This window comes from Ctenopharyngodon idella, chromosome 18 (genome assembly GCF_019924925.1).
Source record: "Ctenopharyngodon idella isolate HZGC_01 chromosome 18, HZGC01, whole genome shotgun sequence".
NCBI lineage: Eukaryota > Metazoa > Chordata > Actinopteri > Cypriniformes > Xenocyprididae > Ctenopharyngodon > Ctenopharyngodon idella.
Genome location: NC_067237.1, coordinates 6,894,038 through 6,909,993, shown reverse-complemented (window position 1 = coordinate 6,909,993; position 15,956 = coordinate 6,894,038). Strand labels below are relative to the sequence as shown.

General features: G+C 35.9%; 3 protein-coding genes across 5 annotated transcripts; all 3 read left to right on the top strand.

Annotated features, from left to right (window-relative positions):
* Positions 1 to 1,007: 1,007 nt before the first annotated feature.
* Positions 1,008 to 6,505, top strand: selenot1b (selenoprotein T, 1b). 2 transcript variants are annotated; one of them, XR_007926251.1, is made up of 6 exons: positions 1,008 to 1,237; positions 2,314 to 2,424; positions 2,527 to 2,653; positions 3,388 to 3,475; positions 3,591 to 3,816; positions 5,878 to 6,505. XR_007926251.1 is itself a non-coding variant. In XM_051870998.1 (6 exons), exons 1-5 carry the CDS (start codon positions 1,107 to 1,109, stop codon positions 3,713 to 3,715), a joined length of 582 nt encoding a protein of 193 aa, XP_051726958.1. In that variant the 5' UTR covers positions 1,008 to 1,106; the 3' UTR covers positions 3,716 to 3,748; positions 5,878 to 6,505. The 2 variants fall into 2 exon arrangements, 1 of the variants encoding a protein (XP_051726958.1); XM_051870998.1 differs by having other exon boundaries at positions 3,591 to 3,748.
* Positions 6,506 to 7,191: 686 nt separating this feature from the next.
* Positions 7,192 to 11,981, top strand: tsen34 (TSEN34 tRNA splicing endonuclease subunit). Of its 2 annotated transcripts, XM_051870971.1 has the most exons (5): positions 7,192 to 7,509; positions 7,636 to 8,064; positions 8,235 to 8,376; positions 9,107 to 9,379; positions 10,586 to 11,981. In XM_051870971.1, exons 2-5 carry the CDS (start codon positions 7,741 to 7,743, stop codon positions 10,801 to 10,803), a joined length of 957 nt encoding a protein of 318 aa, XP_051726931.1. In that variant the 5' UTR covers positions 7,192 to 7,509; positions 7,636 to 7,740; the 3' UTR covers positions 10,804 to 11,981. The 2 variants fall into 2 exon arrangements, with proteins under 2 accessions (XP_051726931.1, XP_051726930.1); XM_051870970.1 differs by having other exon boundaries at positions 7,192 to 8,064.
* bcl7bb (BAF chromatin remodeling complex subunit BCL7B b) lies at positions 11,811 to 15,550 on the top strand. The gene is made up of 6 exons (XM_051870972.1): positions 11,811 to 11,977; positions 12,458 to 12,533; positions 12,626 to 12,728; positions 12,991 to 13,173; positions 14,571 to 14,650; positions 14,774 to 15,550. Exons 1-6 carry the CDS (start codon positions 11,886 to 11,888, stop codon positions 14,843 to 14,845), a joined length of 606 nt encoding a protein of 201 aa, XP_051726932.1. The 5' UTR covers positions 11,811 to 11,885; the 3' UTR covers positions 14,846 to 15,550.
* The last annotated feature ends 406 nt before the right edge of the window (positions 15,551 to 15,956 follow it).

Here is a 15,956-nt window from a genome sequence, read left to right as displayed (position 1 = left end):
AATAACTTTCTCAGTCTGTCCACTGTTAATTCTGTTGTCAAGCCTTTCTCGTTGACCAGTTGCTCATTGTATTTCATGTAGGTAGCATCCTGAAGACCAGGATATGGTTGTGGTGTTTTGTTCTTGAATTAAGCAGGGTTTAATAACATCCATGGAGGAGATACGTTTTTTTCCTTCTGGCCAAATTTCCCAAGTTTTCCTACCAACTTATTAAAACGTGTTACAGATTCTTCTGAGTAAAACTATAAGTAATTAGATTAATATTATCTTATAATTTTAGGTCTAAAACGGCAGGTCAACAGTTTTACTAGCTACTAATGGTTGAGTGAATGAGTCAATGACTCACTCATTGTCGCCACCTACTGGCGTAAAATGTCACTGAAAAAACAACCACCACTACAAGCCTGTTCAAGACAAATGTTCAGTGCGATAAACATTTTAATTTGAATGAACTGCTGTTAATGCCTCTGTTTAGACCAACACGAACATTCGCATGTTGTCAGTGTGACAAGTTTTTTATACAGAGAGGTGTTCTAATGCAGGGGTTTTCAAACTGGGGCCCAGAGACCACTAGGGGGCCAAGAGGGAGAAGAGGTCCATGGAAAAGTTCTGAAAAAAAAAAAAAAAAAAAAGTATAAAAATAAATATATAAATAATAGATTAAACTAAATAAATAAATAAATAAATAAATAAAAGATTAAACAAAATAAATCAATTTTATTAAAATAAAAATGACTAAATAAATAAAAATGTAATTTGTATAAATACATATAAAAAATACATCTTACAGTGAGTAGGAAGAAAATAATGTAACATAATAGAAACTAAATATTTCCCTAATAATTTACACATATTTGTAATATTGGTTTTCTCTATATAAATTGGGTCTTTATACATATAACTATATAGCTGCCTTTTAAATTTTAGGAGGATGAGGTTCCCTCGCTTGAGAATGATCATATTTGAGGGTCCGTGACCTTAAAAGATTACGGAAGCACGCAAACTCGGACCCATGATGATGGGAGCTTTTACTTTGACAGGCTGTATATACTGCGGGAGTTTCCTGGTAGATTCAGAGCAGAGGTTCCGCGAGCAGATTGTGCGGGATGGAAACGCGGTGTTTATATCTTTTACTGATCTGTGTGCTGTCAGTGTATCCTGCCACAGCCGACAATGGCAGCGTTAAAAAGATGAAAATGCAATATACCGGAATGCCACTGTTGAAGTTTCAGATTTGGTAAGCAAACAGAATGTGTTTCCGTTTCCTGTCAGTGCTCGTGCTGATAAGTGCCATGTGTTGATAAAGCAGCGACTAATTCGTCTAAACTGACATTATTATGTACAGTCAGTAAATGCATTAAAGTTGTATGGTTCCTATTCGTTTTCTCTGCTAGCTGAGCGTAATGGCCCCTTAGCCTAAAGCAGTAGGCAAAAATTAGTTTTTTTTTCGTATGTAACATGTAACTGAATAATTACCATTTTCGTATGTCATAGTATATATACTATGACATATCATATATATATATATATTAGGCTATATGACATTTAATGACTCTAAGACAACTCTCCTTGGTCTTTCTTTTTTTTTTTTGTAGTAGTAGTAAATGGATGTGGCACACACGGTGTTAACCCTTATGAAAATAAACCATGGTTTTACTACAGTAACCATGATTTAACTATGATTTTTGGAGTAAAACCATGGTATTAGTACAGCATTTACAGTAAAACCACAGTAGCTACAAAATTAACAATGGTTTTACTACAGTACCTATAGCTTAACTATAGTTTTGTAGTAAAACCATAATAAACACAAAACTAAAAATGTTTTAACTATAGTGTGTGTACTGACTCATACTGTGGGAGAAATAATTAAGCATAAGATTATAAAGAAATCATTTTGTTTCAAAAAACAAAACAAACCAAAACAAAAAAAAACAGATGAAGCTCTTTGTGTATACAAAATTCCTTATTGTGCAAACTGGATATTACAACTTGAAATTGGATAAAAGCTTTTTTGTCCCTTGATAATTTGTCATTATGTATAGAAGCTTGTTTCTGTCATATCATTTGCTACTTTTTTTTTTTTTTTTGAGTTTATATCTCACAATTCTGACTTTTTTTTCTCTCAGAATTGTGAGATGATATACTCAAAATTATGAGTTAGAAAGTCAGAATTGTGAGATAAAAAGCTGCAATTACATTTTTATTTTGTTGCAGAAACAAGCTTTCATAATTACGTGAGCACATGTGAACCAGTTTGTTTATTTTTCCTTGGTGGTTCAGTTCCTAAATACGGTGCCTTTCAATTTGCAGCGTGTCCTGAGGGTACAGGCGGGTGTTTGAAGAGTACTCTCGGGTTCTCACCCAGAGGTACCCAGACATCCGCATCGAGGGAGAAAACTTCCTGCCACAGCCTTTATACAGGTGGGTTTCTCATGCCTAAGTAATTTTGTATTGTAGACCATAAAAATTCATGGTAGTCTGTGACTTTAACTCATAAACTGGTCTTTTTAATTTATTTTTTAGGCACATAGCTTCCTTCCTCTCCGTCTTCAAATTTGTAGTGATTGGTTTAGTTATCCTGGGCAAGGACCCTTTCACGTTTTTCCATATGGAGGCTCCAGGAATCTGGCTTTGGGCACAAGAGAATAAGGTCAGCGAGGGGCATTTTTGGAGTGCATATCAATTTCTGTTGAAAAGTGTCGCATTATATTTGGGAATATCTAATTCATAGTGGGTCTCATTCACTTGTTGGTTGCTGATTGGTTGTTGAGATCTGGGCGGCGACACTCAAAAGTGAAGCTTGATGAACTAGAGTTTGCAGGGGCGGAGTTTAAGCTGACTAAGGGTACGTTTACACGACAACGATGTACTAAATATGGAAACGTTTTTCCTTTCCGTTTTTCGCATACAGGCCACAATGTTGTCAAAACGATCGCCGTTCACACAGATTCGCGAAAACGACTAAAAACGCTGTATTATTCATGCCAGGCCAGTAGTTGGCGATGTCACTTTGTAAAGAAACACTACGCGCCTGTAGACTGAACATGTAACAACGTCACTGTTTTCACAAATTTACTTTTGTAGTTTTACATGGAGACAATAACGGTGTCGTTTTCAAAAGGCCTGAAAATCAGTTGTTTCTAATTTTAAAATAAATTTAAGTACAAAAGTTAGTAATTTGTTTGTGAAAAGTTTCACAGTGTTCCTGTACAATCTTTTCCCATAAGAACCTTTAAAAACAATGTAATAGATCTAAACTTTTAGTTCATTAATTGAATATTTGGGAAATCTGTTTGAAAATATTATTTAGGCAGTTCTGTTTGGTAATGCTAGTGTTGCCTACTACATGTGTTTGTGACCTCAGTTTGTTCTGTTTTTGTAAAGATGTATGCCTGCATGATGGTGTTCTTCCTCAGCAACATGATTGAAAACCAGTGTATGTCTACTGGCGCCTTTGAAATCGCACTTAATGGTAGGACTGATGGTTGATTATTGATGAAAAAATACTGCAGCATGAAGATTTCACACTACATGATGTTTAATGCTAGTCATTTTTACTTTGTGTGTGTGTGTTTATGTGCTCACAGATGTGCCTGTATGGTCAAAGCTTCAGTCTGGCCACCTGCCCTCTATGCAGCAGCTGCTGCAGATTCTGGAGAATGAGATGAAGCTGAGCGCACACATGGACTCTCTCCCCCACAGACGGGCGTAAGGCTGCAGGAACTGAACAGACTGGCTGTGACTTGTGGGTAGCCTGATGGTTTTTATGCCACTATAAATAGAGTGGTGCAGTAGGCCAAAACCCGGAAACAGGTTAGCATTTTAGCATTTCCAAAAGTCAATGGTTTTTTGGAATGGGTTTTTGGTTAAAAGCCTGAAATTAGGTCTGTAGTTAACACAAGCTCAAGATATTTTCATGTTTTATTCTACGACATAAAACACCAGTAATACCCCACTCTTATTTTTTTAAAAGCCTTTATGTGTATTAAAAAAGGTGGTTGCTAACAAGTGTCTAAATGGGACTACAGAAGACATTAAATGTCATCACACTGAACCGGTAAACTCATCTACTCAATAGTTTGCCTTCACAAGTTGTTTATAATTGGCTCTAGCAAACTATTCCAACTGTTTTTTTTTTTTTTTAAATGAAGACTGAAAGAGTTAGAGTCAGAAGCTTAATGGTGATGACGTTGAAGTCTTGCGACCATGGCGTAGTTTGTTTATAGCTTATGTTTAGGTTTTTCTTTCTTCTGATTGTATTTAGGCTTCAAAATTCATAAAAGTGCTCATTTGTGAAAATGATTTTGATGGACAAAACGTGTAAGTATCATAAACGTTTGTTGATCACAGGGCTTATTTTTTGCAATAATTCAAAAGCCAATGGAAAAACCCTATTGGGTTTTTGTCGAGGGAATCAATGTGATGCTAACTTCCGAGTTTAACTACAAAAATACATCATCCCTGCACCACTCTATTAAGATCAAAGATCTTTGAATGTGTCATTATGAAATCTTTTAAAGTCACTATGAAATCAAAATTGACTATTTTTTTGACAGTTTGACACTTTTTTTTTTTTTAAATGGAAAATTGCAGTATTATAAATGATTTATCCGTGCACATCATTTTTTTTTTTTTTTTTTAAATGAATGTGCCCTCCTAATTTTCTAATAAATAACTTGCAGCAGCATCTCTTCTCTTCTATGATGATGCGTTTACTGGCATGAGGGCGGGGCAACGTGTCACTCACATGAGGTTGCATCAATAGCAAACCACAACTATCCAATCAATTGCCAATGGACAAAATCAAGTCCCGCCCTAATTTTCACTCAGATATACGTCACAATAGGGAACAAAAGACTCACAACCTCTGTTTCATGCTGACTGTAAAGGTTTAGTTCACCCAAAAAGGAAAATTCTATAATTAAGTACTCACCCTCATGTCGTCCCAAACCCGTAAGACCTTTGTTCATCTTCAGAACACAAATTAAGATATTTTTGATAAAATCCGATGGCTCAGTGATGCCTGCATTTCCAGCAAGACAATTAACACTTTCAAATGCCCAGAAAGCTACTAAAGATGTATTTAAAACAGTTCATGTGACTACAGTGGTTCAACCTTAATGGTATGAAGCGACGAGAATACTTTTGGTGCTCCAAAAAAAACAAAATAATGACTTTATTCAACAATATCTAGTGATGGGCAATTTGAAAACACTGCTTCATGAAGCTTCAAAGCTTTATGAATCTTTTGTTTCAAATCAGTGGTTCAGAGCGTGTGTCAAACTGCCAAAGTCACGCCCCCCAGTGGTGAACCATTGAAATTTCGAAACACTTATGACGTAACGAAGCTTCGTTTACTGAAATCACGTGACTTTGGCAGTTTGATACGTGCTCCGAACTACTGATTCGAAACAAAAGATTCGTAAAGCTTTCGAAGCTTCATGAAGCAGTGTTTTGAAATCGCCCATCACGATATATATTGTTGAATAAAGTCGTTTTTTTTTTTTTTTTTGCGCACAAAAAGTATTCTCGTCACTTCATAACATTAAGGTTGAACCACTGTAGTCACATGAACTGTTTTAAATATGTGTTTAGTAGCTTTCTGGACATTGAAAGTGTAAATTGTCTTGCTGTCAATGGACGCCTCACTGAGCCATCGGATTTTATGGAAAATATCTTAATTTGTGTTCCGAAGACGAACGAAGGTCTTACGGGTGTGGAACGACATGAGGGTGAGTAATTAATGACAGAATTTTCATTTTTGGGTGAACTAACCCTTTAAGAACATTCTGTAAATTCAGAGCTTTCTAGATTGTTATGAACCTTATACATCACTATTTTTATCTGTTTCCCTCTTTGTAACTTTTTCTCCAGGTGTGTGATGTGAGGCCTTGGTGTGTAAGATGGCATTAATGAAGGTTTGCACTGAATGCAGTGTGTCTGCTAGTGCAGGCTGGATGTCCAGTCCCTCTCACTGCTCCATGAGTCTCCCTGTACACACATCCACTCTGCAGTCTTTGGCTAAGAATTATGGAGGAAATGGAAAGTTCCATCTGAAAATATTCTGCAGCCATCAACCAATAACAACACATGCTGTTAAGTGGATCAAATTGATGTTAATTACAGTGTTAACCTGTTTTCAGGTCTGTGCAGTATTAATTACTGAAATCAGTTTTCAAAGTATTTCCAGAGTTTGAAATTCAAACTCTTTGTAATGTGTTGAGAATTACAATTCTGTATTTGATTTTGCCCTCTCATTTTATTTACACTTTCATCTTTTTCATATGATCTTGTGCCAATTTATTCATTCCACTCTGATGTTTATGCAATGTACATTCTAGACAACAGTATTCATTAAAAAATATAAAAAGTTCTGTAAATGTATGCAATAACTAAATATGTATATCAAGAATGTACTTTGATGCATTTTGATTTTTGATCATATTTAATGTTGGTTTACAATCTGTTTTTTTTGAATAAAGTCAAGCAATGGATGTGTAAACAGTACCTTTTCTTACTGGAAAACTGTAGCCTTCCACAAGAGCACGCTTGGTGGCTCAGAACCCAGGTGAAAAAAAAGTACATTTCTATAATGTACTTATGTTGTACTTAATATACTAAAAATTCTTCTTTAGTAGTTCTTAAGATAATCTTAACATCTAAGTGTACTCAACTGTGTACAATTTTGAGACATGAAATATGAACTAAAATGTGCTTTTAATATACTATCTCTATTAAAAAAAATGTATTTAGTTACCACTTATAGTACACTTGAACCCATAGTGTACTACAAGTGGCAACTAAATACATTTTCTAAATACAGAGATAGTATATTAAAAGCAAATTTTAGTTCAAATTTCATGGTGTCTCAAAACAGCACAGTTGACTACACGTAGATGTTCTTAAGATTATCTTAATATACTAAAAAATCTTATTTAGTACTTCTTAAGTACAACATTAGTGCGCGAAAATAGAGCACTTCAGAATTTTTTTTTTTTTTTTTCTTTCCGTTACTGGAGACATTTGTGCATTAAGCGGTAAAAATAAGTCTACTATTATAAGGTTTGGTATCCGAAACACAAAAGGAATACTAAAACGGGAATCTAGTTATCAGGAACGGCTGTGATTGGTTCATCTTAATCAGCGTTGAGAAAAGTAACAGGTACCACATGAAAAAGCGGCCACTAACATCACCGGCTTTTTCGAGGGAAGATTGTGTGTGGCTTTTTTATTATTATTAAAATATATTCCTTATATAATGTCACCAATGGTTTGTCATGTAAATCTATTTTAAACCATGCCAGTAAAGCGAATTGTAACTTTTAGGGGACCACAAGATGGCGCGATTGTGGTCACATGGGATGCAAGGGAAGTCGTGTAAAGAATACACGTGTTGTGACTGAATTTTTGTTGTAGTTTTATGTTTTGCCGTGAATTTGTAATTTTAAAGTCTTTCAGCAGATGAATCCAGTACTGAAAGTACATTCATGTGCAGGCAGCGCCAAGGTAAACGCGACCATGAGGAATAGTTCATTTTGAAGTCTGTGCAGTCATGATACTTTAATATTTTTCTCGCAGTGCACCGAGATATATTTCGCACGATCACCATGTATTTATTGTTATCCTTTTTAGTGCCGATACAAAATATCTCGGTAAATGCTCTCTAGTGCGGAAGGAAGCACGGCGTACACGTTGATAATCATGTGTTGAGACATCCAGGTGTGTTTTGAAAGAGTAATGGATGGGGATCCAGCAGGGATGAATGTGTCACAGTCATCAAGTATGGAAGTAAAGGAGGATATGGATACCAGAAGTGATAGTGAGAATCAGCCAGCAGGAGATGCTTCGGTTGACATCAACTTTTGCGGATCCACTCCTATGTTGTGGAAGGTGTCGGACATGAAAAGGTGCAGATCTGTGGGTGTGATCGGGGCTCTGGTGGGCTCTCTGGCCCGTCAGCCTCGGCAGAACGTGCGGCTGGGCAGACCGCTGGAGCTCCTGCAGGAGGAGGCGCTGCTGCTGGTGGAGACGGGCTCTGCTGCGGCTTCACTGCATACTCAGGTGTCACTCTCTCAACTGTCTGTCTGTCTGAGTACTATAGAAAATATAAATCCCATTACTGTACAAGAACAGTACATATTTGTTAGGTTAGTTCCCGTTTTGTAATCAGATCCTAGTCATCCTAAAATGTGACTTATGTGAGTGTATGTATGTATTATTATTTTCATAAGGATTGTGGAGATGAAGAGATGCATTTAAAAGCTGTGAGGCAGTATGAGGCAGGTCTGGAGAGCAGTTATAAGGAGCAGTGTGCTCTGGCCCTGGAGGACAAGAAGACAGTGCTGAGGAGAATCATCAATGAGAAAGAGAATGGTGAGAGAGTGACTAGAGGAATTATAAATAGGCTAAGGCCACTTTATTTGACTTGTCTCCTCACTATTTGCATATTTAGATTTACTTACTGTAATATGGTAAAAGTTCCAAAGGTATACCATTAATATATAGTTCTGTCATGAAACTCTAGATGGCACAGGCTGATGGGTCCTTAACGCAAGCTGATGATAATTACAGCATTAACTACTTGGCACAAGCTCATTGGTCGTTGTCATATCTGCAGCCAATGAGCTTGTTGTTCACACATTTTAATGGCTGGTTACATTCACTTTAGCAGTTTGCAGCACGCTTCAGAGTTCCTCTAAAACCCTCCACCTTCCCCAGCTCCACCTGTATAGATCTGCTATGGGTTATTGATATATGCTATTTATGCACTATGTCTTACTCGCAGCAGCGTATGTATTGGCAGTAGCAAGTTCCTGGACTTGCTCTGCAGCAGCAGCGATAATCTACAACAACAGCAAAAATCTACAGCAGCAGCAATTCAGCAGCACCGTAGCAGATCTATTCTGCCAAGACCAAATACATTAACATTGTCATATCCATTACCATGCTAAACATCTTCAGAGAGTTGTCATGATAGAAATATATTTACATAAAAAAACTTGGTTATAATATTGAAATTCATAAAAAAGTTGTATTTGTATCACTATACACTATATTATATTGTTTTTTACTTATATTGATTATACTTTTCCTGATCCCACAGGCACAGATGACTCCGGCAATGCAATTAGGGACCGTCTTAATGCGCTGGACCAGGCTTTCCGCTTTCCGTTGTCGGCCATGGCGGTCCAGCTCTGTACTGCCCGTGCTGGCTTCAGCCACTGTCCAGAGGAACGCAGTTTCCTTTCCACTGATTGGCCAGTGCCTAGAGATGAACGCTTGAACACTAGATTCTGTGTATACAGGGATCTGAGAAATAAAGGCTTTTACCTGACCTCCGCAGGGAAGTTTGGAGGAGATTTCCTGGTATATCCAGGTATGTTTATGATGAAAGCAAAGGTCTATTTTTTATGTGAGCTTCTTTCCAGCACAGAAATTGAGAGAAATAAACTCAGAAGAGTTGCAAGACGGTGACTCGCGATTGCGAAATATAAACTTGCAGTTCTGAATTGTGATATGTAAACTTGCAATTACCTTATTTTTATTTATTTTTTTTATTTTGTGAGATGTAAACTACGAATTCTGAGGAAAAAAGTCAGAATTGCAAGATGTAAACTCGGAATTGTGAGGAATAAAGTCAGAATTACGAGATGTAAATTCAGAATTGTGAGAAAAAAGTCAGAATTACGAGATGTAAACTTGGAATTATGAGGAAAAAAGTAAGAATTACGTGATGTAAATTCAGAATTGTGAGAAAAAAGTCAGAATTGGGATGTAAATTCGTAATTGTGAGGGAAAAAAATCAGAATTATGAGATGTAAACTTGGAATTGTAAGTAAAGAGTCAGAATTGCGAGATGTAAACTCAGAATTAACTCGGAATTGTGAGGAAAAAAGTCAGAATTGCGAGATGTAAACTCGGAATTGTGAGGAAAAAAGCCAGAATTACGAAATGTAAATTCAGAATTGTAAGAAAAAAGTCAGAATTGCGAGAAAAAAGTCATAATTATGAGATGTAAACTCAGAATTAACTCAGAATTGTGAGGGGGAAAAAAGTCAGAATTGCGAGATGTAAACTCGGAATTGTGAGGGGAAAAAAGTCAGAATTGCGAGATGTAAACTCGAAATTATGAGGAAAAAATTTAGAATTACGAGATGTAAATTCAGAATTGTGAGATGTAAACTTAAAAATAATGGAATTGTGAGAAAAAAGTCAGAACTGGGATGTAAATTCGTAATTGTGAGGGGGGAAAAAAAATCAGAATTATGAGATGTAAACTTGGAATTGTAAGTAAAAAGTCAGAATTGCGAGATGTAAACTCAGAATTGTGAGAAAGTCAGAATTATGAGATTGTAAACTCAGAATTAACTCGGAATTGTGAGGAAAAAAGTCAGAATTGCAAGATGTAAACTTGGAATTGTGCGAGTTATAACTGTGAGGGGGATAAAGTCAGAATTGTGAGCTAAAAAAGTTGCTATTTTTTTTTTTTTATATGGAAACAAGCTTCCATAATTTTTTCATTGAAGACAGAATGTAAGTATTTTCAGTGCAGCTTAACAGTCTTAATATTGTCTTTTTGCAGGTGATCCTCTGCGTTTCCATGCTCATTTCATTGCATTATGCATCTCCATGGATGAAGAATTACCACTCTGTGATATTCTGTCTATAGCTCGTCTGGGCTCTAATGTGAAGAAAACAGTATTGCTTTGCTCTCCGCAGAGCCGTAATGAGACTGGAAAGGATGAGAGTGTGGAGGGTGATGTGGTTTATTCATCGCTGCAGTGGAGTTCTATGGTCTAACTACACAAATATAGCTTTTTTCATCTATTTTGATAGTGCATAGAAGATGTGGTGCTATTGGAAACTCAGTGTGCCTTCTGATGTGTATTGTGTGTGTGAGAGATAAATTCTGATGACTGAATTCTGTTGGACTCTAAATGTGCATGACCAGCTATGCAGAGGGAGGATATTCCAGTATCATCTAATAAATATCTTTAAAATGATATGAAGGGTTGGAGAGTCTCTTTATTTATAATATTGGTTTCCATCATTAGTTTAAACCTCACAAGCATTTAAATTTACTGATAAAGTGAGGTGAAAAATATACCATGAGCCTGTTGCATAATTCCTATTATGCAGTACCCGTTTGAAAAATGAATTAAAGTTAAAATAATAAGTAAATATCGAAACAATATACTGTTTTAAATATTTTGATTGAGGAAAAAAAAAAAAAAAAAAAACGAAGAAACATTTGGGACATTTTGGTAGCACTTTACAATAAAATCCCATTTGTTAGCATTAGTTAATGCACTACCACTAACTAACAATAAGCAATACATTTGTTGCAGTATTTATCAATATTAATGCAGTTAACTAATGGAACCTAATAGCAAAGTGGCATTTTTACCGTATTCTGCTCGCAACAAAACGGTGAAAATATTAATTCAATTCCATGTTCATGTAATTTTAATAAAGGACAACTAATATTTACATATTTTAAATTTATTATCAAATGCAATATGGAGATAGGAAATTTACTGCGTAGTAGGATTGGCCCTGTTAACTCCCATTGAGACAATATTTTATGTGCAAAACACTGCCATCTGGTGGTATGATGAGGTCATTAAATGTACGTAACAGCTTCTTTTGATGTTGTACACCCACATGGCTGTTAATAGATAACAGAATTCAAATAATGATTTATAATGAAAATAAATTAACAAATAAATTAAATATGAGGAATGTGGAAAATGCAGAGGCAGTGCCAGTGGCGCGTTATGAAGTCTCGCGAGACAAGGAGGAAGACAGGGCGAGATCAAGTCGCAGACGGAGGAAGGCAAGAAAAAGAGGAAGATCTTGACAAACTAATAAAACCCATTAAAATGTCGGGACGGTCCGTGCGAGCGGAGACACGCAGCCGTGCAAAAGATGACATCAAAAAAGTGATGGCGGCAATTGAGAGGGTCCGTCGGTGGTAAGTTGCCTGTTCGAAGAGGGAGACAAGTTTCTTTTCTTCTACGTTACAAAAATAAACTTCAGAGTAGCGGGGAGAGAGACGTCATTCAGTAACATGACAGACAAGCAAAGCAACCAATGGGCTTCACTGTATACAGCGTGTGGGCGTGGCATATAAGTGTCAATGGGGATTGTACAAGATGTTGGTGGTCTGTAATGAAGTGATTTTCTATTCGGAATGTCTAAAATTTAAATGTAAATTTCAGAACATCCACGCAACGTATATGCGTGAATCTAACGAAACCTGCCAAGAACGTGAGATTAAAGAATACAAAAAACAATCTTAGCGCATTACTGTACTGACAATCTGCAAACACAGTGGTCCTAAAATTGGCTTTATTTTCTTTCTCAAATGACATTTCTAAACGCAATTCTATGGGGAAAATGTGACCTTGGCATGTTTTTGTGAGGTTAACCTGTAAAATGTTTGTCCTCCTAGGGAAAAAAAGTGGGTTACAGTGGGAGACACATCATTACGGATATTCAAATGGGTCCCCGTTACAGAAACTAAACAGGTGTGTGTATCATATCATCTTGAGTGGCTGTCCAGCTCCCATATATATAAATATAGTCTGCATGTTCAAAATGTCTTGTTTCTTTCTCGCAGATATACAAGCCTAAAGTGTCAGGTACTGCAGTGAGGGAACTGAAGGGCTTTCCTACAGATGTAGTGTTGGAAAATGCCCGTTCCGTGCTACTGGATTTTCAAGGTAATACAGGTTATGTTTATGTCAGACACAATACAAGGAGGCTTAATATTTCCTCTGTAAACAACTCAGATCATCCTCTATTTAATGTAATGCAACATTGGGCTGCTTCTATACTCTAGTTACTTAAATTACCTAGTACCTTGACCATGTTGTTTGCATACCTATTTTAACATGCTTTTTATGCTGAAGTACTTGAACATAATTTACATATTTCTTCATAATACTGCACATAAATATGTTTTTATTTTATTCTCCTAAACAGATGACAACAGCAACCAGAGTTTCCTATCAGATGCCTATCAGTCTAATACAAAAGTGGACAGCAGCAGCAACTCCAGTCCACAGCATGTGAGTGAGGCAGTGAGCCCTTCCCATCCATCTTACTTCCGTACAGAGGATTCCCAGCCGCCCACCCTGGGACAGGAGAGCATGGAGGGGGAGAGAGGTGAGACAGACCAGTGAAAACACACAGTAAAAAATGATAATTTACCTAATTGACAAAGTAAATAAACAGAATTGGTATTCAGAGCAAATGCAAATTAGTTTTACAGGTATGTTCCAAATAATATAAAAATTTATGTTTGTTTGTTTGTTTTAAAAAAAGGGGTAATATCTAACACCTACAATATGTTTATTCAAATATATATTTATATTTAATACAATGATATATTTTTATTTAAAGGCACAATATGTAATATTTTTTGATTAAAGTATCCAAAAACCGCTAGAAGTGTTATTTATTTAGTTGACTTCTGTAATTACATTATCCCAAATATTTCCAAGAATGTTTAAATCCAGAGAAATAAGCTATTTTAACTAGGACACAGATCGTGTCCGTGCGTCGCCTATCAATGACATCATACCCACGCTACCCTCGATTTCCGGTTTTATTTTGTAGAAACCATGAAAACACAGAAGATGCTTTAAAATATAATATGTTTTATTAGACAAGGGAACAACTGTTCGGTAACATTTATAGACAGAAATCTAATCATTGTTATATAGCTCAACACGTTTAGTCTTATTGTTTGAATCTCGTTTTCTTGATTATATTAATATGATCTTCTAATATCGATGTAGCTTACTTCAGTGTGCAACAAGTGTCTCACAGCAAACGCACAGAGTAACGTTATAACATCATTTTCAAAACATTCAAATGTATCTAATATGATAAAACAGCGCTGCGTTACCCCACATACTCATGACTGGAAGAAGTGGAAGCGGCGACTGTGGCATAATAAAAATTTCGCTGCTCTCGAGGTGTGTGTCGCGCTCGTCTCTCATTAGCAATCGCTCCAGCGCCCTCGTTTCTGCTCGCACAGCACTCGGCCCTGCTCTGCTTCATACTACAGTAGCGTTAATAATCTCATCCATGAGCATGATTTCTGCCCAAGTCCAATCGGATTCTTTTCCAGGTGAAGACAACATCTCCCATAATTCCACGCTCAATCTCTGCATCATCAAGCTACGCCTTTGTTTTGAATAGGTGACCTCTAGTGGCAAATATTTACATACTGTGCCTTTAAATACCGATATGTGTAACAATAACACCAATCAGGGTTTTTTTTGCATTACTGTATTGAGAATTTGCAATCATTCTGGATTGTTATGAAAATAATGCAAAAAAAAAAAAAAAAAATGCTCCTAAAACAGACTTTAAATTAAAGGATAATTTAATTTCCTATTTCTTGCTTTTAATTTTGGGCTGAAATAAGACTTGTTCTTGAGATTCACCAAAGTATGTAAAATTATTACATTTGTAGTACATTAATGACTATGCATCCATTTCACATTGCACACTAGTATTTTACTTGGCTTTTCATGATCAAACCCCATATTTAGAGGCATCAACGACCAGCAGCGAGGTCACGGATGAGCCCCCGACTCTAATTAAAGAAGATGTGTTGTCTCTCTCTACTCAGGTAACGTCTACTAGTCCTCATATAAATTCTCATAATATGTAGATATTATGCGAACCTGATTTTGATTTTTTCAAAGCAATATTGTTGAATGCATGCCAGGTGTGACATTACTGTTTTTCATAGGAGGAAGAGGAGGTGATTGGAGCCCCACCACTTAAAAGAGTTTGTACTGAGCAAAACTCGTCTCTCAGTTAGCACCATTATGCTGTACATCGCAGGTCAAAAGTACGGAAGAAATTTTGAAAGAGACTGAACTGTACATTTAAGAGACGTTTTACAGCCTGCCAAATGCCTGAAATTCACTTTTGTGATCAAGAAACAAGCTTCAAATTTTTTTTTTTTTGTACATAAAAAGATTTTACTTGGGTCTTTTCAGGTATTTTCTTATGAAGGTTTGTATTACATAAAAATAAATTGTTAAATTGCATGTTTCTCAATCTAATTTGAGAAAGAACTTTATCAGTATAATACATGTGACTGCATGGAGTGATGATTGGTATGACAAAACAGTTGAATTTTGAACATTTTAATTTGTTTTGTGTTTGCGGCACCCCTAAAGATTGTACAAATAACTTTTATTGGCTTTTTTACTTTGCTTTATTGTAAAAAAAATATTAAATGCATGAAGTTTAGGGCAATTTTAAATAACATCTGTTATCTATTTCTTGATTTGTTTATTATTTTTCATTGTACTGCATCCAATTACTGAACTTTTTTGTTTTGTTTTTAAAGGAATGCTTATCTTTTATAAATGGTAAGGTCACCTACAGATTTGTATTTTAAATACAAAAACCTCCACTTTCCATAGTCTTTGAAGTATTTTTCAAATAATGAATATGTTTGTATGATCCATAAACTGGTAAAAATGTACCTGAAAATAAAACCACTTTATTGGATTTATTTGATTATTTTCTCTGATGCATCATTTAAAATGTTGTATGTAGAGCTAGAACACTATTCTACATATGAAAATCAGTGTAGTGTACAAGATTCCTAATCATCATAAATCTTTTAAGGGCGATTCCACAATATTGGTTTCAAATAATGATAAAATTTTCAATAGAGTGATTAAGGTTCAAATTTAGTGTTATTAAAGGCTTAAGACAATGCTTTATTATTATTTCATATGTTGCCTTGAAAAAGAATATAAGACGATATAGTACACTGTCTCCACTGCCAAAAGTGGCATTAACATTTTAATCAAGGCTGTCTCTTTAATTGGATCAAAAGTGTCGTGTGCACGCTCTATTGTCTCTATTTAAATTCTAAAACCGTTGCTCCATTCTGCTAAACGCTGGGCATTAGG